The sequence below is a fragment of the Papio anubis genome, chromosome 7 (assembly GCF_008728515.1).
Source record: "Papio anubis isolate 15944 chromosome 7, Panubis1.0, whole genome shotgun sequence".
Lineage (NCBI taxonomy): Eukaryota > Metazoa > Chordata > Mammalia > Primates > Cercopithecidae > Papio > Papio anubis.
Window position 1 is genome coordinate 103,578,745 of NC_044982.1, and position 19,715 is coordinate 103,598,459.

Below are 19,715 nucleotides of genomic sequence, written 5' to 3' on the forward strand. Positions count from 1 at the left end.
ACCACAATCTAACTTTCTGCATAAAAACAGAAGCTGCAGTAGGAAGAACAATAGCAGGATTTTCAATTAGTTCCATGGCGTTTTTCCTTTCATTCAATTTCCTGGTAACAAGAAAGGAAAATAAAAATCCCAATCTTTTTTTAAAAAGGGAAGTTTTGAAAATTTTACTGAATTTCTGAAGGCAGTTACTCTAGAGGATTTATAGAGGGGAAGGAGAGAGAGAAACTATTGGAAGAAACATGGCCCAAACTTTAATTCCATATTTTAAATTATGAATTAATATCTGAACTTCTCATACTATCAAGTCCACTTACAAGACTTGATAAATATAAATATATATATAAATTTAATATATAATATATAAAGATAAATATAAATATAAATTTATATTTATAAATTATGGGGTGGGAGAAGTCTGCTCCCAGCTAAGTACATTGTAGGGATCCTCCTCAAGTATGCTGGCAATTAGCTGTCAAGTACAAAATATTAGGTTTGAACTCCAGCTCCACTTCAACAGATTTGGTTATCCTGAGAAAGTCATTCAATCTTGAAGCCTGTTTTCCTTGTACACAAAATGAGAACACCATCAACCTTATGGATTGTGCACAAAGTAGCTGGCATAAAATGGGCATCTAAAACTGGTAGTTTTTATCATTAGCTATTAAAGTGCTTCTGTTTAGGAAACTCAAGGAAAACAGATCCCTAACACTCTACAAAGAGCTTCTGCAGCATGGCCCAACAAAGCTTGCCATTGGCACTGCAGAAATAACAAAATAAAGAGAGGAGGGAAAGAATAAACAAAAACACAGGAGCACCTAGGTGAGAAACAAAAACTTAACTACTGATGGTCCTCTTAAAATCATCTAATCTGCACCTTTTTTTATGCTGGCAGGTCAGGAGGTGTGTGTGTGTGAGGTTGGGAGAGCTCTCCGGCAGGCTCCTTCTCACTATATGGAGCACCGCACCCATGGAAACGAAATATTGCTACTGATAAACAAAACTGCTGGAAGTACAGCCCAAGAATTACTTCATTTCCTATTAAGCTAAAAGTGGAATGCATCCCATCTGGGCCCTCTCTTTTGAGGATGAAACAATAGGAACTTTGTTTCATCAGCTATCCAAAAAGAAACCCTAAAAGTGCTGGGCCAGCCAAGCCCAGTCCCACACAGACGTCACCTTCTAAGAGAAAAAATGATGGAAAATATAAAAATAATATCTTGATTACTTCAGTTTGGCATCAAAGTCTCTAAAAGTTTGGTGTCTTTTTCTTTCTTCTGAAGTGTCTACGATAGGGTTAAAAGAAACAAATTTTCAGTCTTCAGATCCAGACTCTAATAAGAAATAGGATTTTGTGCAGAAGTACACACCCACTGCTGGGTTTTGGTGACCTAATGGTAGTGTGCAAATTTGGTATATGTGTAAAATGTCTCTATGTGTACAGGAGTATTTAATCAGAAGAGAACAAAGAGTAGGCACAGGAATTTCACCATGTACATTTTAGAGGAGGAAGGAGAGATTTAATGCTAAAAATGTGCTCTGCTATATTCCAGCTGACACCTCTAAGGCAGTGTTTCTGAGCCTTTTCTTCTGTTATACCCCAAAGAGCCTTTTCAGACATTATTCTCTATTCACCCCTCACTTCATGAAACTTTAATACCACAGATACACCACAAATTTGTTTAACTGTGTTTTACATACACACAGTAAGTCTTTTTTGTTCCCCAAAAGGCAACTTTCACCCCCTTGGGAGGATATCACTCCCTTAATATTGTATGCCCTAGGATTCCAGTGCTGTGTTCATGGTTCCAAAGTTATGAAATATATACTTACCTCATAACATTACAACTAAGGACAGCAGATAACGGATTTCTTTTTGCTTTTCAACTAGTTCTCAGTCTGTTTTTCCAGTATAACCACTATATATACTAACTAGCATTCGGACAGTAATTTAAGTTTTGCAGAATTTAAAATTTCATCTGTCTAAAGAAAGCTTTATAGTAAGATATTTCAGAATAGGGAGACTGTTATAGAAAAAGTCCAATAAAAATAACTGATTACCTTGGCAGGCATTGCCAGGGGCAGGGCTGGGCTGGGGGATGGGGGGTGTCAGAATTCTCTAATTAAGTACATTAAATTAAAAATCTACATCTTCTTTTCAAATATGCTATTCAATTTGGTAATACTGGACATCTGCTGCTAGAAAGTAATTCTTGGTTCACAAGAAATGAAAAAGGCCAAGCATGGTGGCTCATGCCTATAATTCCAACACTTTGCTAGGTGGAGGCAGAAAGATCACTTAGCCCAGGAGTTTGAAACCAGTCTGGGCAACACAGGGAGACACCATCTCTAAACACACACACACACACACACACACACACAAATTAGCCACTCATGATGGTGAGTGCTACTTGGGAGGCTGGGGTAGAAGGATAACTTGAGCCTGGGAGGTCAAGCCTGCACTGAGCTGTGATTGTGCCACTGCACTTCAGCCTGGACAAAAGACTGAGACTCTGTCTCCAAAAAAAAAAAAAAGAGAGAGAGAGAGAAAGGAAGAAAAAGAAAGACATAACACATTATAACTCAGACCATTTGTTGTAATCTGGGCTGTAATTTTTTTCTTTAAACCCAAAAGAACTTCTGATCAGGTAAATGTATTTTTCTTTTTTAATGACAAATCTACTTTATAAAGTACCTTCCCTTATCAGTGAAAAAGAAAAGGAAAATATAAAAGAGCTGAGTCAAATTTGGAGTCAATAAAGGTTTGCAGTTCTTCAAACAAGAACACTTGCTATGAATTCTAAAAATAAACAACAGACATGGCTGAAAAAAGATTTCATTTTATGAAAGATTCTGCACCAAAGTCTTTTACAAAAACAGTATACAAAAACCACTAAACATTCTGTTCTATCTCCTATTCTGAAATCACTACTTGGTCTAAATTCACAGTTTCAGTAATAAAAATGAACACAATAAAACAGTACTCTATGCCCCCATCTCACTCCAAGAGTTATCTTCAAAGGATGTCCAGATTTCTGTACACTATTTGCCAATCCTACCTAGGTCTTAAAAAAACAAATCTCAGCTTTATCTCTCGAGAAAAATCACTGGTTAATTAAAATGTCATTTCGGATTTTATTTGTTTTCTATGGAGGGACAATAATGGAATATTATTTTCATTTATTACTAAGGCAACACCTTTCATTATTAGAAGTATATTTCCATCTCAAGCTACATTTCAAAGCAAATTATATTCTTGAATGAGCTACTTTCATAGGTGTTTTGAATGTAATATTTTATTATAAAGCTGTGGTTGGCCTCCAGTGTTAATCAACACAAAGATGGATTTATTTTCAAAAGAAAAGACATTCTTTTCAGCAATCAAAATGTTTTCATCGAAAATTACTATGTATCATACAAATAACAAGCTCACTGTAAACATTTAAACAATTCAGGTTGGGCGCGGTGGCTCACGACTGTAATCCCAGCACTTTGGGAGGCCAAGGCGGGTGGATCACAAGGTCAGGAGATCGAGACCATCCTGGCTAACACGGTGAAACCCCGTCTCTACTAAAAATACAAAAAAATTAGCTGGGCATGGTGGCAGGTGCCTTTAGTCCCAGTTACTCGGGAGGCTGAGGCAGGAGAGTGGTGTGAACTCAGGAGGTGGAGCTTGCAGTGAGCCAAGATCCGGCCACTGCACTCCAGCCTGGGCGACAGAGTGAGACTCCATCTCAAAAAAAAAAAAAAAAAAAAAAAAATTCAAAGATAGATAAAGTAGAAAGTCAAAGTCTCCACCTACCTGCCCTCTAAGATGTTACTACTTATGCTTAAAATACTTTATTTTTAAAAAGGAGGGGAAATCACATCATAACTACTTTAAAAGGTCTTTACAACTTCTTTTTTTTTTTTTTTTTTAATTTATTTATTATTATTATACTGTAAGTTGTAGGGTACATGTGCATAACGTGCAGGTTTGTTACGTATGTATACTTGTGCCTTGTTGGTGTGCTGCACCCATCAACTCGTCATTTACATCAGGTATAACTCCCAATGCAATCCCTCTCCCCTCCCCCCACCCCATGATAGGCCCCGGTGTGTGATGTTCCCCTTCCCGAGTCCAAGTGATCTCATTGTTCAGTTCCCACCTATGAGTGAGAACATGCGGTGTTTGGTTTTCTGTTCTTGTGATAGTTTGCTAAGAATGATGGATTCCAGCTGCATCCATGTCCCTACAAAGGACACAAACTCATCCTTTTTTATGGCTGCATAGTATTCCATGGTGTATATGTGCCACATTTTCTTAATCCAATCTGTCACTGATGGACATTTGGGTTGATTCCAAGTCTTTGATATTGTGAATAGTGCTGCAATAAACATACGTGTGCATGTGTCTTTATAGCAGCATAATTTATAATCCTTTGGGTATATACCCAGTAATGGGATGGCTGGGTCATATGGTACATCTAGTTCTAGATCCTTGAGGAATCGCCATACTGTTTTCCATAATGGTTGAACTAGTTTACAATCCCACCAACAACAACTTCTTTATAATTACAGACACATGCAAACACACACACACACACACGGGGGGGATGGGGAAGGAGGGGGCAGGAGGGAGGGATAGACAGACATATACACTTCAATGTAGGACTTATTACAAAACATGCAAAAAAAAAAAAGAGAGAGAGAAAACAGAGATGGGTGGGAGACAGGCCTGCAATTTCAATATCTGAAGTCAAAATAATTTATTAGGAGATAATTTAGAATGTCTATGTGTCAACCCTATTTAGGGAAATATTGATTTGATAAAAGGTTACAGACTAACATCGAAAAGTAGCTGCCTTTTGAGGGTTAATCAATCCTTTGGTTTTAGGAAAAACTAAAATGTTACAAAACACAGTGAAACATACAGAGAACTCAAAGAAAAATCAGAGCCAGCAATCTGGATGAAACATGAAAAATAAAAAAATAATAATAATAAAAGCAAGAAGAGGCTGGGGACGGTGGCTCATGCCTGTAATCCTAGCACTTTGGGAGGCCAAGGTGGGCAGATCACGAGGTCAGGAGTTCAAGACCAGCCTGGCCAACATGGTGAAACCCCACCTCTACTAAAAATACGAAATTTAGCCAGGCATGGTGGCACACGCCTGTAATCCCAGCTACTCAGGAGGCTGAGGCAGGAGAATTGCTTGAACCCAGGAGATGGAGGTTATAGTGAGCTAAGATCGTGCCATTGCATTCCAGCCTGGGCAACAGAGCATGACTCCTTTTTGGGGTGGGGGATGGGGGGCAAGAACAAGGCACAAAGCTCTGTTTCTTCTCTTAGCCAAAATGACTAGGAATCGCAGAGCTCGTCCCACACATAAGCACAAAGAGTGCAGAGACATCCCTGTAGGCAGTAGCTGCTGCAACAAACAGACCATGCACACTTATCCAGGAACTGGGATGCACAGTGCACTGCATGGACTTTCCACGAAGACTGGACTTTCCATGAAGATTCTTGAATAATCTAGCACTGCTCTCAGCAAACAGGAAATCTGAGGCTATCAATGCAGCTAACTGATGCACAAAAATCATCGGACTCCTTCTCCAAGCTAAAAATGCAACTCAACAAGCCAGAGACTCCTTTTGAATTTATTTAAAACAAACAAACAAACAAACAAAACAAAACAAAACAAAAAAAACAGGGCGGGGAGGGGGTTACATGTGAGTGTGAGTATGGGTGTATTCACATACATACACATCTTTCTAGAAGAGCAGCTTCTGGGAAGCAGGATGTGTGACACAGTAGAAATGTTGTTCTATCAAGTGACAGTTTCCTACCTTCTTAGCATATACCAGTGAGGAAACCAAACAAAAATCCTTGTCCTCATAAAGCTAACACTTTAGTTGGGGCAGACAGAAAATAAATAAGATAAATAAGTAAAATATATGTGAGAAGTTGAAAAGTACAATGGACAAAAATAAAGCAGGAAAGGGGGATAGGGAATGTGGAGAGGCGGCAGCTGTGTATTTTTATAAGCTGGACCGAAAGGCTTCACTGAGGTGATAGCTGAGTAAGGGCCTGAAGGAAGGGAAGGCACAAGTCTAAGTCCACAAAGGCAGATTTAAAGACGTTTAGGTCCAGGCTAAAGAATTTACCCCATAATATAAACAAGAAATTCAAAACAAGTTAACCCCCAAAATGCCTCTATCTCTACCCCTCCACAATAAATTACCAAACTAAGCCAAATGACAGTAGCTGAAAAAGACAAATAACCAGAAAAATCTCATATGCGATAAGTAGAGCAATAGGGTCTGGTCAGGAATCTCCTTTGCTTAGTTAATAGAGTTTCTACTACACCAACTAAGGATCTCATTGATACCCTTGCACACATATCAAAGGCTCATATGTTAAAAGTGTTGTCTTACTCTCCATTTGGCCTTCCAGAGGTAAAAGGTCTTTCAGGGACTCTAATCCTTTTGTCACCTCTGCTGTGATGAGGCACCTCATATCAGCTGCCTGACTAAATTCAGGTAGGAAGCAGAATGTTCAGGCCAATGGGAAGGGGGGAGTTATCAGACCTCATAAGCATGATGGAAAATACTGGAATGTGGCTAAGCGGAGAGACAATTCGTAGAAAATGAAAGAAAAGCCAGGTACTAGGTAGGAATCCAGGGCCAAAGCAAACGGGTCAGGAATGATTTCCCAGGATTTGGACCAAATTAGAGGAAAGGCGCAGAGTCTAATATACATTCTGCTTGGTTTGGGTAGGCAGGGCAAGGGTACTTATATAGACATATATAAAGAGGTACTAGAATCAAAGTCAAGGGAAGAAATGTGAACTAGAGCTCAGAAAGGTAGGCTGAGGACAATGTTCAAGGATTTGGTACAAACTTAGAGCTCCAGGCTGTCATCAAGTTCAGCGACTCTGGGAAATTAATTGCCTGCTGCCCATCCTGGTTTAAGGACCTTACCAGTAAAGGCTTAAGGGCTTTGAGGTACATCCCTCTCCACCAAGAGAACAGACTTTGTTGGGATCTGTGACTGAGGATCACAGTTAGGACACAGGCCATGCTTGTTATATTTGCCTTTTCCCTTTTATCTGCTTGCAGTCTCCTTGTATCTACTTATATGCCCTTTCTAGATACACATGCACACACAGGTATACAAACACACAGTCCTCAAACTTTAACCCTAAAGTGCTCCTAGTATAGGAAGTATTATGTTTATAAAACTTACCTCAATTCCTTTCCTAATGAGAACTGAGTCACGGACTGATCAATTATACCTAGGTTAAGAAGCTGTTTCTCCCCACCACCAACACGTAATAAATGTTCAGCAATGGTGATACTGGATGGCACCTGCTAGAGAGCAGACCTCAAGTTCTAGGGAAGCCTTTCTGATGTGATATACATCACAGGAAACAAGATGACTGGAGCTGTGGGTTACAAGGAAGGACACCTAATACTCTTCAGAAAAGCAATCGGTATCTATCCTGACTGCCTTCTTTTATTTCTTGTCCATAAAAATTTGGAAATAATATACCTAGAGACTCTCTAGAATCTTTAAATCCTTGAATTTTCAACATCATTTTTACCAAGTAGGAGGATAAACCAGCTTTCAACTGTCATAATCCCAGTTCTTAAATAAGTTATAATTTACAGAATTTGGTAGGTGGCCGACACAACAATAATACATATAAAACGGCACAGCAATAAAAAACTGGCAATCTGCTCCAATACCAGCAGGACCAGATATTCAAACTGCTTTATAAACTAATAAATTTTTTTACACTGCCTACACTTCACTCTTCCTGTCACTCTATATTGATAAACATAGAATAAAAGTGTTTAAGAACTAGGAAAAGCTAGTAAGGATCCCATTCAAATACTTACCAGGAGCAATGGTCTCCAATGTATCAGAACTGACCTTCCGAGTACTTGTACAGTGACGGAGGGTGGAACCTGAAAATACCAAGTAAAACACTACATCATCTTCAACTTTGTCCTCTTCAGCAAGCAGCACTGTAACAACACAATCGCCCTAGGAAAGGAAATAATATAGCAAGTTTACATTAGTAAGGTTCCTCTTCGCAGCCTATCTTTATCAAACATCATATTTAAGGGAAAATCAAATATACCGTCTAAACCATGCCCCCATTCTAGTAAGCTAAAACAGGTATAAAGATTGAGCACTTATGTGCCAGGCAATTATCCAGGCATTCACAATACAGAATGAACCTGAAAATAAGATCGCTCTCTCTTCTCTAAATTTACATTTTAGTGGAGGTGATTAGACAAATAAGTTAACCAACAAGATGAAGGAAAACTTTACGTGATGAATGGGTTAAAAAGGGGAAGGGCGGGGGAGACAGAGAAGAAAATCCAAAAATAAGGCAGAGAGGACGGAGGGGGTATAATAAATGATCACATCCTTGTACTCAGAATGCTTCTTAACTCCTGTGTTCCAGTTGACAATAATTCTCTAAATTCTATATCCCATAAATCATTACCAAGTCCATACATTCTCCAGCAATAGGCTTGCCTGGAAAGGGGAGAGTGCAAAGAAGACGAGCTTGGGCTCCAGCCTAAGTGCATAACAGGCTACAACATCCAAGTTTGTGTAAGTATACGCTATGATGTTTGCACAATGAACAAAATCACCTAATACCACAGTTCTCAGAACATATCCCCATAGTTTAAACAGCACATGACTGTATAGGAAAGCTCCTGGAACATGTTCAACTCTCCGTCTATAATATTTTTAACCTATTTCAATAGGAGGCTGCTTTTCTAATAATTTGTATTTCCTAACCATCTGACATTCCTGCTCTTCTTTATCTATCCCTACATTAATCCCATAAAATCAGACAAAAAATCTTGGGCCAATAACTTTGTCTATGACTTTGCAACTATTAGAAGGTAAGACATCTTTGTCTTTCAGTTGTTTCTTTTTTTTTTTTGGTAAGACGGAGTTTCCCTCTTGTTGCCCGGGCTGGAGTGCGGTGGCATGCTCTCGGCTCACTGCAACCTCCAACTCCTAGGTTCAAGCGATCCTCGTGTCTCAGCCTCGCAAGTAGCTGGGATTACAAGCACCCACCACCACACCCAGCTAAATTTTTTTGTATTTTTAGTAGAGACAAGGTTTTGCCATGTTGGCCAGGTTGGTCTCGAACCCTGACCCCAGACGATCTGCCCGCCTCAGCCTCCCAAAGTGCTGGGATTACAGGAGTGAGCCACCGTAGCCAGCTGTAAATACTCTTTAGTAGTTTTTATATATAGTGTTTTTTTTTTTTAATCAAGACCAGTGGCTAAATATATTCTATGAAATGCTGTCCTAATTATTAGCATTCTTGCAATTACAAACTATACAATTCCTGTTGTAACCATAACAAAAGATTACAAAGCATCAAGGTTTAAAGCACTGAGATGTAATACTATATAAATCTTAATAATGCACTACAGAAAAATCAATTTAGAGAAGGCCGGACCATTTTAGCATCATAATTAGAGGAGTAAATTCTCATTACGTACAGAAGATTTTTCCTTTCAATTTAGCAACAATTAACACCAACAAGAGAACCATACCACCCTGTGGTCACAATTTACTAAGCCCAGCAGTATAACTGAGCAGAAGGTAGTTTTTTACTAAACACTAAAAAGCAAAAACCATCAAGTCAAACCTAGGAACCAGGTCTATTAACAAAATATGCTCCAGCGGGTCCATGACTACTACTATGACTATCACAGTGGAGCATTCAACAGTATCCTAATCCAAGGAATATCACGGCTGGTAAAACAGAATTATCACTGACTTCAGTTACCACCCAGAATTAGACTTTTGTCTTGTTTGTAAGACTCTCTCGGAAACATTTTTGAAAAGCTTAGCCTGGTAATATGTGTAATCTCCTTTGGCATGATGCAACCAGTTAAGAAGATGTTTGCAGCGTGTATGAGAAGAGTCTATTTCTCAAGGTACTGAAATATCCTCATAGCCTGAAAAAAGTACAAATGAAAAGTTCCATCCTTTGCAGCATAGTTTGACAAACTATGACCCACACGTCAATTCCAGCCTCCCACCATCCCGTTTTACATTTTGCGGCGGTGGGGGTGGGGGTTAGGGTTAGGGACAAAAAAAGGCCTTTTAATCCTTTTAATGTGAAAATTACATGAAATTCAAATTCACTGTCAACAAATAAAGGTTTAATTGAACTCAGACCATTCATTTACCCACCATTCACGGCTAGTTTTGCACTACAATGGGCCATAGAAGGTAATGATTACATGAGAACTTAGCCCACAGCCTAAATTATTTACTATCTGGACTTTTACAGGGGAAAAAAAAAAATTCACTTTGATTTCTAACCTGGTATTCTAATATATCTTCCTTTTCACGATCAAGAATTTCATCCTCACATGAGACCCAACATCTTGCTGGGAGACTCTCTGTGCCCCAAGATACTAGTGATGTCTGGGCCTTCCTTTGGGGACAGAGGAGGTGGCTAATTATAAGCAGATGAAATCCTTTTAGCAATGCTTTCAATATGAACCTCTTTTTACAAGTAAGTTTTAAACTGCTTTCATATATATATATATTTTTATTATACTTTAAGTTTTAGGGTACATGTGCACAATGTGCAGGTTTGTTACATATGTATACTTGTGCCATGTTGGTGTGCTGCACCCATCAACTCGTCAGCACCCATCAACTCATCATTTACATCAGGCATAACACCCAATGCAATCCCTCCTCCCTACCCCCTCCGCATAATAGGCCCCGGTGTGCGATGTTCCCCTTCCTGAGTCCAAGTGATCTCATTGTTCAATTCCCACCTATGAGTGAGAACATGCAGTGTTTGGTTTTCTGTTCTTGCGATAGTTTGCTGAGGATAATGGTTTCCAGCTGCACCCATGACCCTACAAAGGACAGGTACTCATCCTTCTTTATGGCTGCATAGTATTCCATGGTGTATATGTGCCACATTTTCTTAATCCAGTCTGTCACTGATGGACATTTGGGTTGATTCCAAGTCTTTGCTATTGTGAATAGTGCGCAATAAACATACGTGTGCATGTGTCTTTATAGCAGCATGATTTATAATCCTTTGGGTATATACCCAGTAATGGGATGGCTGGGTCATATGGTATTTCTAGTTCTAGATTCTTGAGGAATCGCCATACTGTTTTCCACAATGGTTGAACCAGTTTACAATCCCACCAACAGTGTAAAAGTGTTCCTATTTCTCCACATCCTCTCCAGTACCTGTTGTTTCCTGACTTTTTAATGACTGCCATTCTAACTGGTGTGAGATGGTATCTGATTGTGGTTTTGATTTGCATTTCTCTGATGGCCAGTGATGACGAGCATTTTTTCATGTATCTATTGGCTGTGTGCATGTCTTCATTTGAGAAATGTATGTTCATATCCTTTGCCCACTTTTTGATGGGGTTATTTGTTTTTTTCTTGTAAATTTGAGTTCTTTGTAGGTTCTGGATATTAGCCCTTTGTCAGATGAGTAGATTGCAAAAATTTTCTCCCATTCTGTAGGTTGCCTGTTCAATCTGATGGTAGATTCTTTTGCTGTGCAGAAGCTCTTAGTTTAATTAGATCCCATTTGTCAATGTTGGCTTTTGTTGCCATTGCTTCTGGTGTTTTAGACATGAAGTCCTTGCCCATGCCTATGTCCTGAATGGTATTACCTATATTTAATAGTTAGGGTTTTGGTTGTTGTTTGAGACAGGGTCTCACTTAGTTGCTCAGGCTGGAGTGCCAAGCACAATCAGGGCTCACCGCAGCCTCCAGTTCCAGGACTCAAGTGATCCTCCCCCTGCTGCCTCCCAAGTAGCTGAGACCACAGGCATGCGCCACCGCTTTGGGCTGCTTTTTAAATTTTCTATAGAGATCAGGTATCCGTATGTTGCCCAGGATGGTCTCAAACTCCTGAACTCAAGTGATCCTCAAGGCCTGCCAAAAATGTTGAGATTATAGGCATGAGCCACTGCTCCTGGTCTGTAGTTTTTTTGTTTTTGTTTCTGTTTTTAATATTAAGTCACACTACCTTATGACAAAAAAATTCAATAGAAGAGAACACAAAAGCTCCATTCATTTTAAAGCCTCTTGAAATTTAGATTCCAAAGGCACCTGAAATCAAAAATACCTGTTTTCCTTGAAGGAGTATTCTCTGCACACTGATAAAGTCACTGAGAGCAAATAACAAACTGCATTTCAGCCACTAACTCCCATTTTAGTCCAGCAGAACCAGGTACCTACTATTACTTGAGATGGCTTTGAAAGATTAAATGAGTAGAATGGTGATGAAAAAATAACAAGGAAAAACAGATCTAGGTAACAATTTTTGTTGCGATGCTTTAATCCTACCATCTTTAAAGAATATCTTGGTATTAATAAATTACTCTGCTGTCCCTGGGAAAGACCAGTCTACAGAATAAATAGATACATCAGTCTGGCTACACAGTGAACAAGTCTGCCATGTTTCTAAATAAAATAAAATATTAACAAGGGTAATTTTCAAGACATTCTCAATTATTATTTTAGTTTGACCCAACCTCAGGAAGAGTACACACCTACGTCACCACTCTCTTCCAATAATCTGAACTTAAGAAACAGTGTGATCCCCTTACACAGATATTTTCCATGTTTCATCATTAGTGAGAAATGTCTCCCTGAAACTGACAATTTTTTCAGGGTCCTGATTAGTTTTGCTAACAGATGACATAAAAACTAATGGAAAAGACATCTATACTAGCCCTTATTCTGTAAATATAGGTTAGCCCCCCCCACCCCTATATAAATAAACTGTGATATAAAATACCACTATCAACCACTTATTTGCAAATAAAAACAGGTTTTTATAAAAGAGTTACTTTATAATGTGATTTTAAATGGTAGCCATGGTCTCACTTTTCCCCATCCTGAAGTAATTCTTAGAGTAGCTACATACTATAATAACGGCACTGTAACTTCCTTTATATATTAAGTTTAAAAAAATTTTTTTCACTTAGATTGCTACCCTGGAATTCTAAGAATATATTTTCCTTTTCTAGACAAAAGATTTCCTCTCCTCATGAGACCCAGCATCTTGCTGGGAGACGCTCCATGTCCCAAGATACTAGTGGTCTGAGGCTTTCCTTTAACTGGGAAAAGTAACTTGATTAAAAAAAAAAAAAAAGAAGTAAGATGGGAAAGGGAAAGGTATTTGGGGGATGGGAAGAGGCAAATTACAATGCAGGGATGAATGGACAAAAAAGGGCTTTGGACAGAGAAGGTGGTAGATACGGATTAGGAGAATGAGATAGAAAGACCTGTAGGAGGAAGGGTGAGACAGGATGACATCAATGTCATCTTAGATAGTAAGAAAGTGTCAGCCATAGATTTTCAAAGGTGGGCCCAGTCAGCAGCAAAGTCAGTGGTATACTGGAGTTGGCTTATGTAGACTCATGAGTGCTCATTGTTAAATTTTCAGGAATTCTGCAAGGAATTCTGTTAAACATAGCCATTATTAAAAATTACATTATATTGGCTTATAATTAAGTAAATTGCATTAAAAACAAATGTCATAAATATTCAAAACTTATCACTTTTTAATTATTTACCACAACATACTATACTTTATGCTCTGGAGGTTTCTATCTATTGTATCCAGACAGCAGAAATTCCACATAATGGTGTGCTGCTGCATGTCTTCACAACTCATATCTCTTGTCAAATCTGTATTCATAATATGCCCTGGATAGCCTGAAATCAACCATTATGGGAGTATTTACACCACTGAAATTGGCAAATGCTATAAATCAGGGCTTTCTGTTTTTCTTTTTAACCAGCACACCACTGAGAACAGGTCAGCAGAAGGGAAGGAGAGGGCAAAGGGGGAGAATTTCCACAGGGAGGACCAAGGAATGCCACGGCAGGCCCATTTAAGAGACATCATCACTTACAGAAAAAATGGAGGTCTTGCCGGGCGCGGTGGCTCAAGCCTGTAATCCCAGCACTTTGGGAGGCCGAGACGGGCGGATCACGAGGTCAGGAGATCGAGACCATCCTGGCTAACACGGTGAAACCCCGTCTCTACTAAAAAATACAAAAAAACTAGCCGGGCGCGGTGGCAGGCACCTGTAGTCCCAACTACTCGGGAGGCTGAGGCAGGAGAATGGCGTGAACCCGGGAGGCGGAGCTTGCAGTGAGCTGAGATCCGGCCACTGCACTCCAGCCTGGGCGGCAGAGCGAGACTCCGTCTCAAAAAAAAAAAAGAAAGAATGGAGGTCTTGCTATAAGACAAAACGCTAGTCAAGTACAAACCATCACAGATTATAGGTAACAGTGTTGTCATAGTTCTACTCACAGCAGTTCAGTATTATCACCACCTTGAGTTAACTTGTTAGTTTATAACTTGTTAGTGTATCACCGTGATTAAGAAGATGATCATTGACACCAACCTGCCTGTGTCTTTATCACAGTATGGTATATCGCTTTATATCTGTTTAACTTGGGGTATGTTGTTTAACTTCCTTATGCCGTAAGGGAGGACAAGAATTATCAACCTTATCTCATAAGGTCGTTTTGAAGAATTAGGTGATTGATAAAAGGAAAGCACCCATATCAAGTGTCTGGCACATAATATTCAATAAATGACTACTATTATAATGTACCAGGATGTGCACCCCATTAGAGCATGTTTTATTCACTGAGAAACCTGCTTTGTCTAGACTAGTAAGTTGCACTTGAAAAGACAGAAAGGGAGACACCAAAACTTTAATGGCAGTTATTCCTAGACGGAATTTTAATACACCATGTGCTTTTCTGAGTTCTCCGATTTTTAACATCTTTGTTGTTAAAAACTGGAAAACAGAAAAGATGTTTAAAATGTTAAGGAAGTTGCTAAAAACGCAACAAAGATGTTGGAGAAATGCTCACTTACCGCTTATAAATAACAAAGGGGAAAGCAGAACTTTGGCAGGTAACACCTGTATCAAGTGATTAAAAAAAAAAAAAAAGTAAAAATAACCATAGAGAAATACGCTAACATCACATTTCACATAGCACACACTAAGGACACAGCATCACTTATAACGTTCCTAACAAAAATGCATAACTTCAATCTAGTCATAAGAAAACATCAGACAAACTTAAATTGAAAGGGCATCTATGTAAAAAATGGCCTGTAACTCTTCAGAAAATGTCACTAACAAAAGACAAAGATTGAGGTCCTGTTCCAGATTAAAGAAGACTAAAAAGATTTGCCAACTAAACACAATACATGATTTTGGAGTGAATCCTGAATAAAAACATGCTGCTATTAAGGATATTATTGGGACAATGGCAAAACCTGAATGAGGTTTACAGATTAACATGGGACCAAAGTTAAAATTCCTGGTTTTGGTATCATGCTGTGGTTATGGAAGAACACCTTTGTTCTTAGAAACTACACAACAAAGCATTTGGGGTAAAAGGATGTAATACCTACAATTTACTCTCCAATGGTTCAGGGAAGAAATGATAACAGAATGATTAAGTAAATATGGCAAAATGTTAACAGTTGGAAAATAGGGGCTTAAGGTTTATAAGATGTAATATCTGTTCTATTCTTACAGCTTTTCTATAAACTTGAAATTATTTCAGAATAAAGTTTCCAAGAAATATCTACTCAAATAATTTATAATCAAATATTGGAAGTTAAAAGGTATAAAATGTAGATTTCTGAGTTTATTTTTTATATCTTGCAGTCACATATTTTATGTAAAGACATTCTTGTAGGCTCCAAGAATTGTGAAATTATAACAAAAACTACCTTTCAATCCAGAATCATAAAAGTTTCACAGGTCTTCCCAAATTTATTTCCCAGTCTGACAAAATGACAGGATTTATATCCACTGCAAATTTGGGAAAAGTGAAACAAAGGAGTTAAATAAACTAAGTAAAAACTGAGTGTTATTACAGGGTATTACCTTTCCATTAGGTAGCAATTATTACAGTACCAAAAAAAAAAAAAAGAACAAAAAACCCTCAAAATCTCATTAACCAACACTGCTTGTATTCACGTAACTATCTTCATTCTCTCCTTTAAACACAATTGATAGGCAATTGATAAAACTCTGCCCAGTTACTTTGCTAAAACAAACAAACACCGACAGGTAGCTACAACTTTTCCATAGGCTAAAAGGCAAAGTCATGGCATTTTAACTTGGCAACTCATGGTAGCCAGTGTTCAATTTCATTAAAGGCTCACACAACAGAGGAACACTCAGCAGCAATGAACATTATCTAGTGCACAGATATTGGTCGCTAATACCATTCTCCACTAAAAAGAACTGAGTCCCTTCAGAGACTTGGCTGATTCCAGGCCTGGGTCAGACTGTAACATCTTGTTTTGACAGAAAACAATGAAGTGCTCAAAAAAAAAAAACAATTGGGCCATGTCTTAAGGACACAGAAGCCAGACTCCAGTGGCTTCCTCTGAACAAACCTGGGACAATTTAAAGACTAAACAATCAAGAACAGCAATAAATTATAAACAATTTTTTAACAAATAGGAAGTCATGAGTCCATATTAATAACAATAGATAAATTATATAGCAGAGAAGGGAGTTTCTACGAGTATCGCAGAATGACAGGGTTCGACTGCTAAAAGAGGGGAGATTGCTGGAATAGTAAAATTATCACTGCACAAACATGGTAAAGATTCACTCTGGCAAAAAGTTATCAATGAATGCTCAATCCAGAGGGAGATTCTGACGAGGAACAGCATACATATTACACAGTCTTTTAAGTGTCTCCCCATAGATTGCTTATTAGTTAAAAGAGAGAAAAAAGAAGTAGTATTCATTCAGTGAAATCCGCCAATACGCTGAACAGGTAAATCAAAATAAAGATCTCAATAAAGACAGATGACAGATGTGTCTCCAGAGTCACACACTGAGAAAGACACAAGGTTACCTATGCAGTGCTCTGACCAAGCGTGCAAGCCCTCAACCTAATCACAAGGAAACGTCGGACAATGAGAAACAGTCTATTAAGAAAGAGGAGAGGCACTGTATTCTTCAAAACTGGAAAAGATAAAAAATAAAGAAAGGTGTGGACGTGTTCCAGATTAAAGAAGGCTAAGAGACATGACAAATAAAGAGCAGTATCTATCCTGCTGTGATTACAAAGGAGAATATCCCTATTTTAGGAAATACGTACTGAAGCATTTTAGAAATAAACAGCCAGAATACACGTAACTTACTGACAGATAATTAAGGAAAAAAATTGTCGGCCTACAGGTAAATAGCTAGAGTGAAAATGATAAAGCAAATGGCGTAAGATGTTAACAACAGGTGTTGTCCTGAGTAAAGAATATATGAGTATCCTTTGTACTACTTTTGGAAAACTTTTTATAAAATTATTTTTTAATATTTTTAATATTTTGAAATTATTTCCACATTAAAAGTTTTAAAAACATAAAAATAAAAACTTGTAAAACCTCCAAGGCTTTCCACAAAAAACTGTAAAAAGATTTTGAAATAAATTAAGGGCTGGGGTTGTGGGAAGCCCTATCAATACAGATGTGGAGAAAGCGCTGTCATTAACAGCAAATGTAGAAGTTCCTTCAGCCTCACACTGACAGCATGGAGCTTGTCCATGGCTGACCGAGGTGCTTTGCAAATACTGCAAGGTATCTTTATCTCCACTTAAGAGATGAGAAAGCTGTTGCCGAGAGTATTTTTTAAACCTTGCCTTTAAAAAGCTAGAAGGGTCAAGCAGGGATTCAAATCCAAGTAGGATTCCTAAGTCTGTACTTCCTCTATATCCCGACCTTGAAGTTAAGAGGAGGAGACAGAGTTAGGTGTGGGAAAAAAGAGATATGTGTGAAGAGGTCATTGTTGATAGAAGGAACATGTTACATAGCAAGCAAGTCGCAGGCATCGAAGGACTACAGGGTATAGGAGAAAGAGGGTGCTGAGAACAAGAAAGATGGAAGAGTCTGGAGGTGGGGAAGGGAGGAGAAGCAGGAGGTCTGCTTATGCTCAGCGTAAATCCAAACCCAGACACAACGGCTGCTTGGGCCCAAACATGTGCGACAAAGTCAGAGAGATGTATAATTGTGTGCACTGCACTGTCCATGTTTCTCTTCACCACCTGAGGCTTATGGAAAGCAAGAACTGTCTTTTGAAACTTCACACAAGGCCTATGTAGCAGTAGGAAGTTGTTCCATAACTGAGTGAATAAAGATGGCACAGATCAGCTTATGCCGAATATTAATGGCAAGCCAAAAGATTCATACTTGAACCTGTGTAGGCGAGGGGAAAAAAAAGACACAGTCTTATGTGGTATATATTGAAAGAAAAATGGGGGGTCGGGGGTGTTAAAGGCAGCAAATATTCCAGAAAGATTTCTCTCATAGTCATATCCTAAGAAGGAAAAATAATAGAGACAAAGAAACCATTTGGGGAAAATAATACAAAAACACAATGTGAGAAAGTAAACAGTGCTTAACTGCCACGGTAGCAAGACAATCTAAAAAAGTGATAAATGTGAGGAAAAAAGTTGTTAAAAGTAATTTGGGCCAGGCACGGTGGCTCATGCCTGTACTCCCAGCACCTGGGGAGGCAAAAGTGGGAGGATCTCTTGAGCCAGGAGATGCAGACTGAGGGAGCTATGATCACACCACTGCACTCCAGCCTGGGACAGGGCAAGACCCTGTCTCTCAAATTAATAATAATAATAATTTGATGAAATATGACAACCGATTGGATGGGACTAGAAGATAGTAAGCATGAAGCAGAATTAAGAGGAAAAAGGGGTATCTCTAAGGAAAACTAGTGGCTTGTGGGGATAATCTGTGATAAGATGATGAGGCTTTGAATCTTAAGTTTCATATATCAGCAGGGTAGACAAGATAGATATTTGTACTTATTCTATATCCAACAGGTAAGTAACAGGGCAAGCTGTCAAAAAAGGGCTAGCCTGGCCACTCAGATCTGAGAGTCAACCTGCACCAAGTTAAGAACTAAAACCTTGACTGTAGATGAGTTTGTGGTAATAGAGAGCCAATGACTAGACCCTGGTGTTCCAGCAAGGGAGGGCAGTAAGAAGAAATGGATCCAGAGAAACAGGCCAAACAAGGAAGGGCCAGTTGGAGAAGAGCAGAAATCAGAGAACAAAGGATCAACAAAGCCAAAAGAGGCAAGGATATAAAAGACTTGCAGCATGTAAAGGAGTGACTTTTTGAAAAGAATTCCTCAGAACAAACAATGGAAGACAGGTGTCTGAAGAAAATCAACAAACTCAGAAATTTTTTTTTCTCTAGCCTTCAATGGGTTTTTTCGTAACATATCTTTCATCTATCTATTCCAGTGCCCTGAACTCAGAAATGGCCCTATGGACCCAAGAGGAACCCAAACTCAAGTGCCACCTAAAAAGATGGGATTTACCATATCTATTAATGGCAGCCACAAGTGAGCACTCTGCAGCCAAAACTTAAAATACTTGTTTCCCATTTCAAATCTTTCAGAAAGCTCATTTGCTAAACTAAAATAATGATCACTTCCCAGATACACAATACACTCAATTTCACACCATTTAAAATATTTCAGAGTTCTCTTTATTTTAACCATCTATTGTTAATAATACCCTTGGTAACTACAAAAGTCTTTCAGGATGATACAATCTTGACAAGATATAATTGTTCATCTGTGATAATTAGGTGGAAAGCTAGCCTGCATTAATTAAAGGATTT

General features: G+C 38.6%; 1 protein-coding gene across 12 annotated transcripts in view; it reads right to left on the bottom strand.

Moving 5' to 3' along the window:
• The window catches only part of AKAP13 (A-kinase anchoring protein 13), a 266,890-nt gene that overhangs the window by 218,755 nt on the left and 28,420 nt on the right, over positions 1–19,715 (bottom strand). For 11 of the 12 annotated variants that reach the window (XM_031669207.1, XM_031669206.1, XM_031669210.1 and 8 more), the window contains exon 2: positions 7,879–8,026. In XM_031669207.1, the coding sequence (XP_031525067.1) occupies positions 7,879–8,026 (148 nt within the window). Of the gene's footprint in view, positions 1–7,878; positions 8,027–14,918; positions 14,965–19,715 lie in introns of all 12 variants that reach the window. The other variant, XM_021941833.2, reaches the window with a different exon arrangement.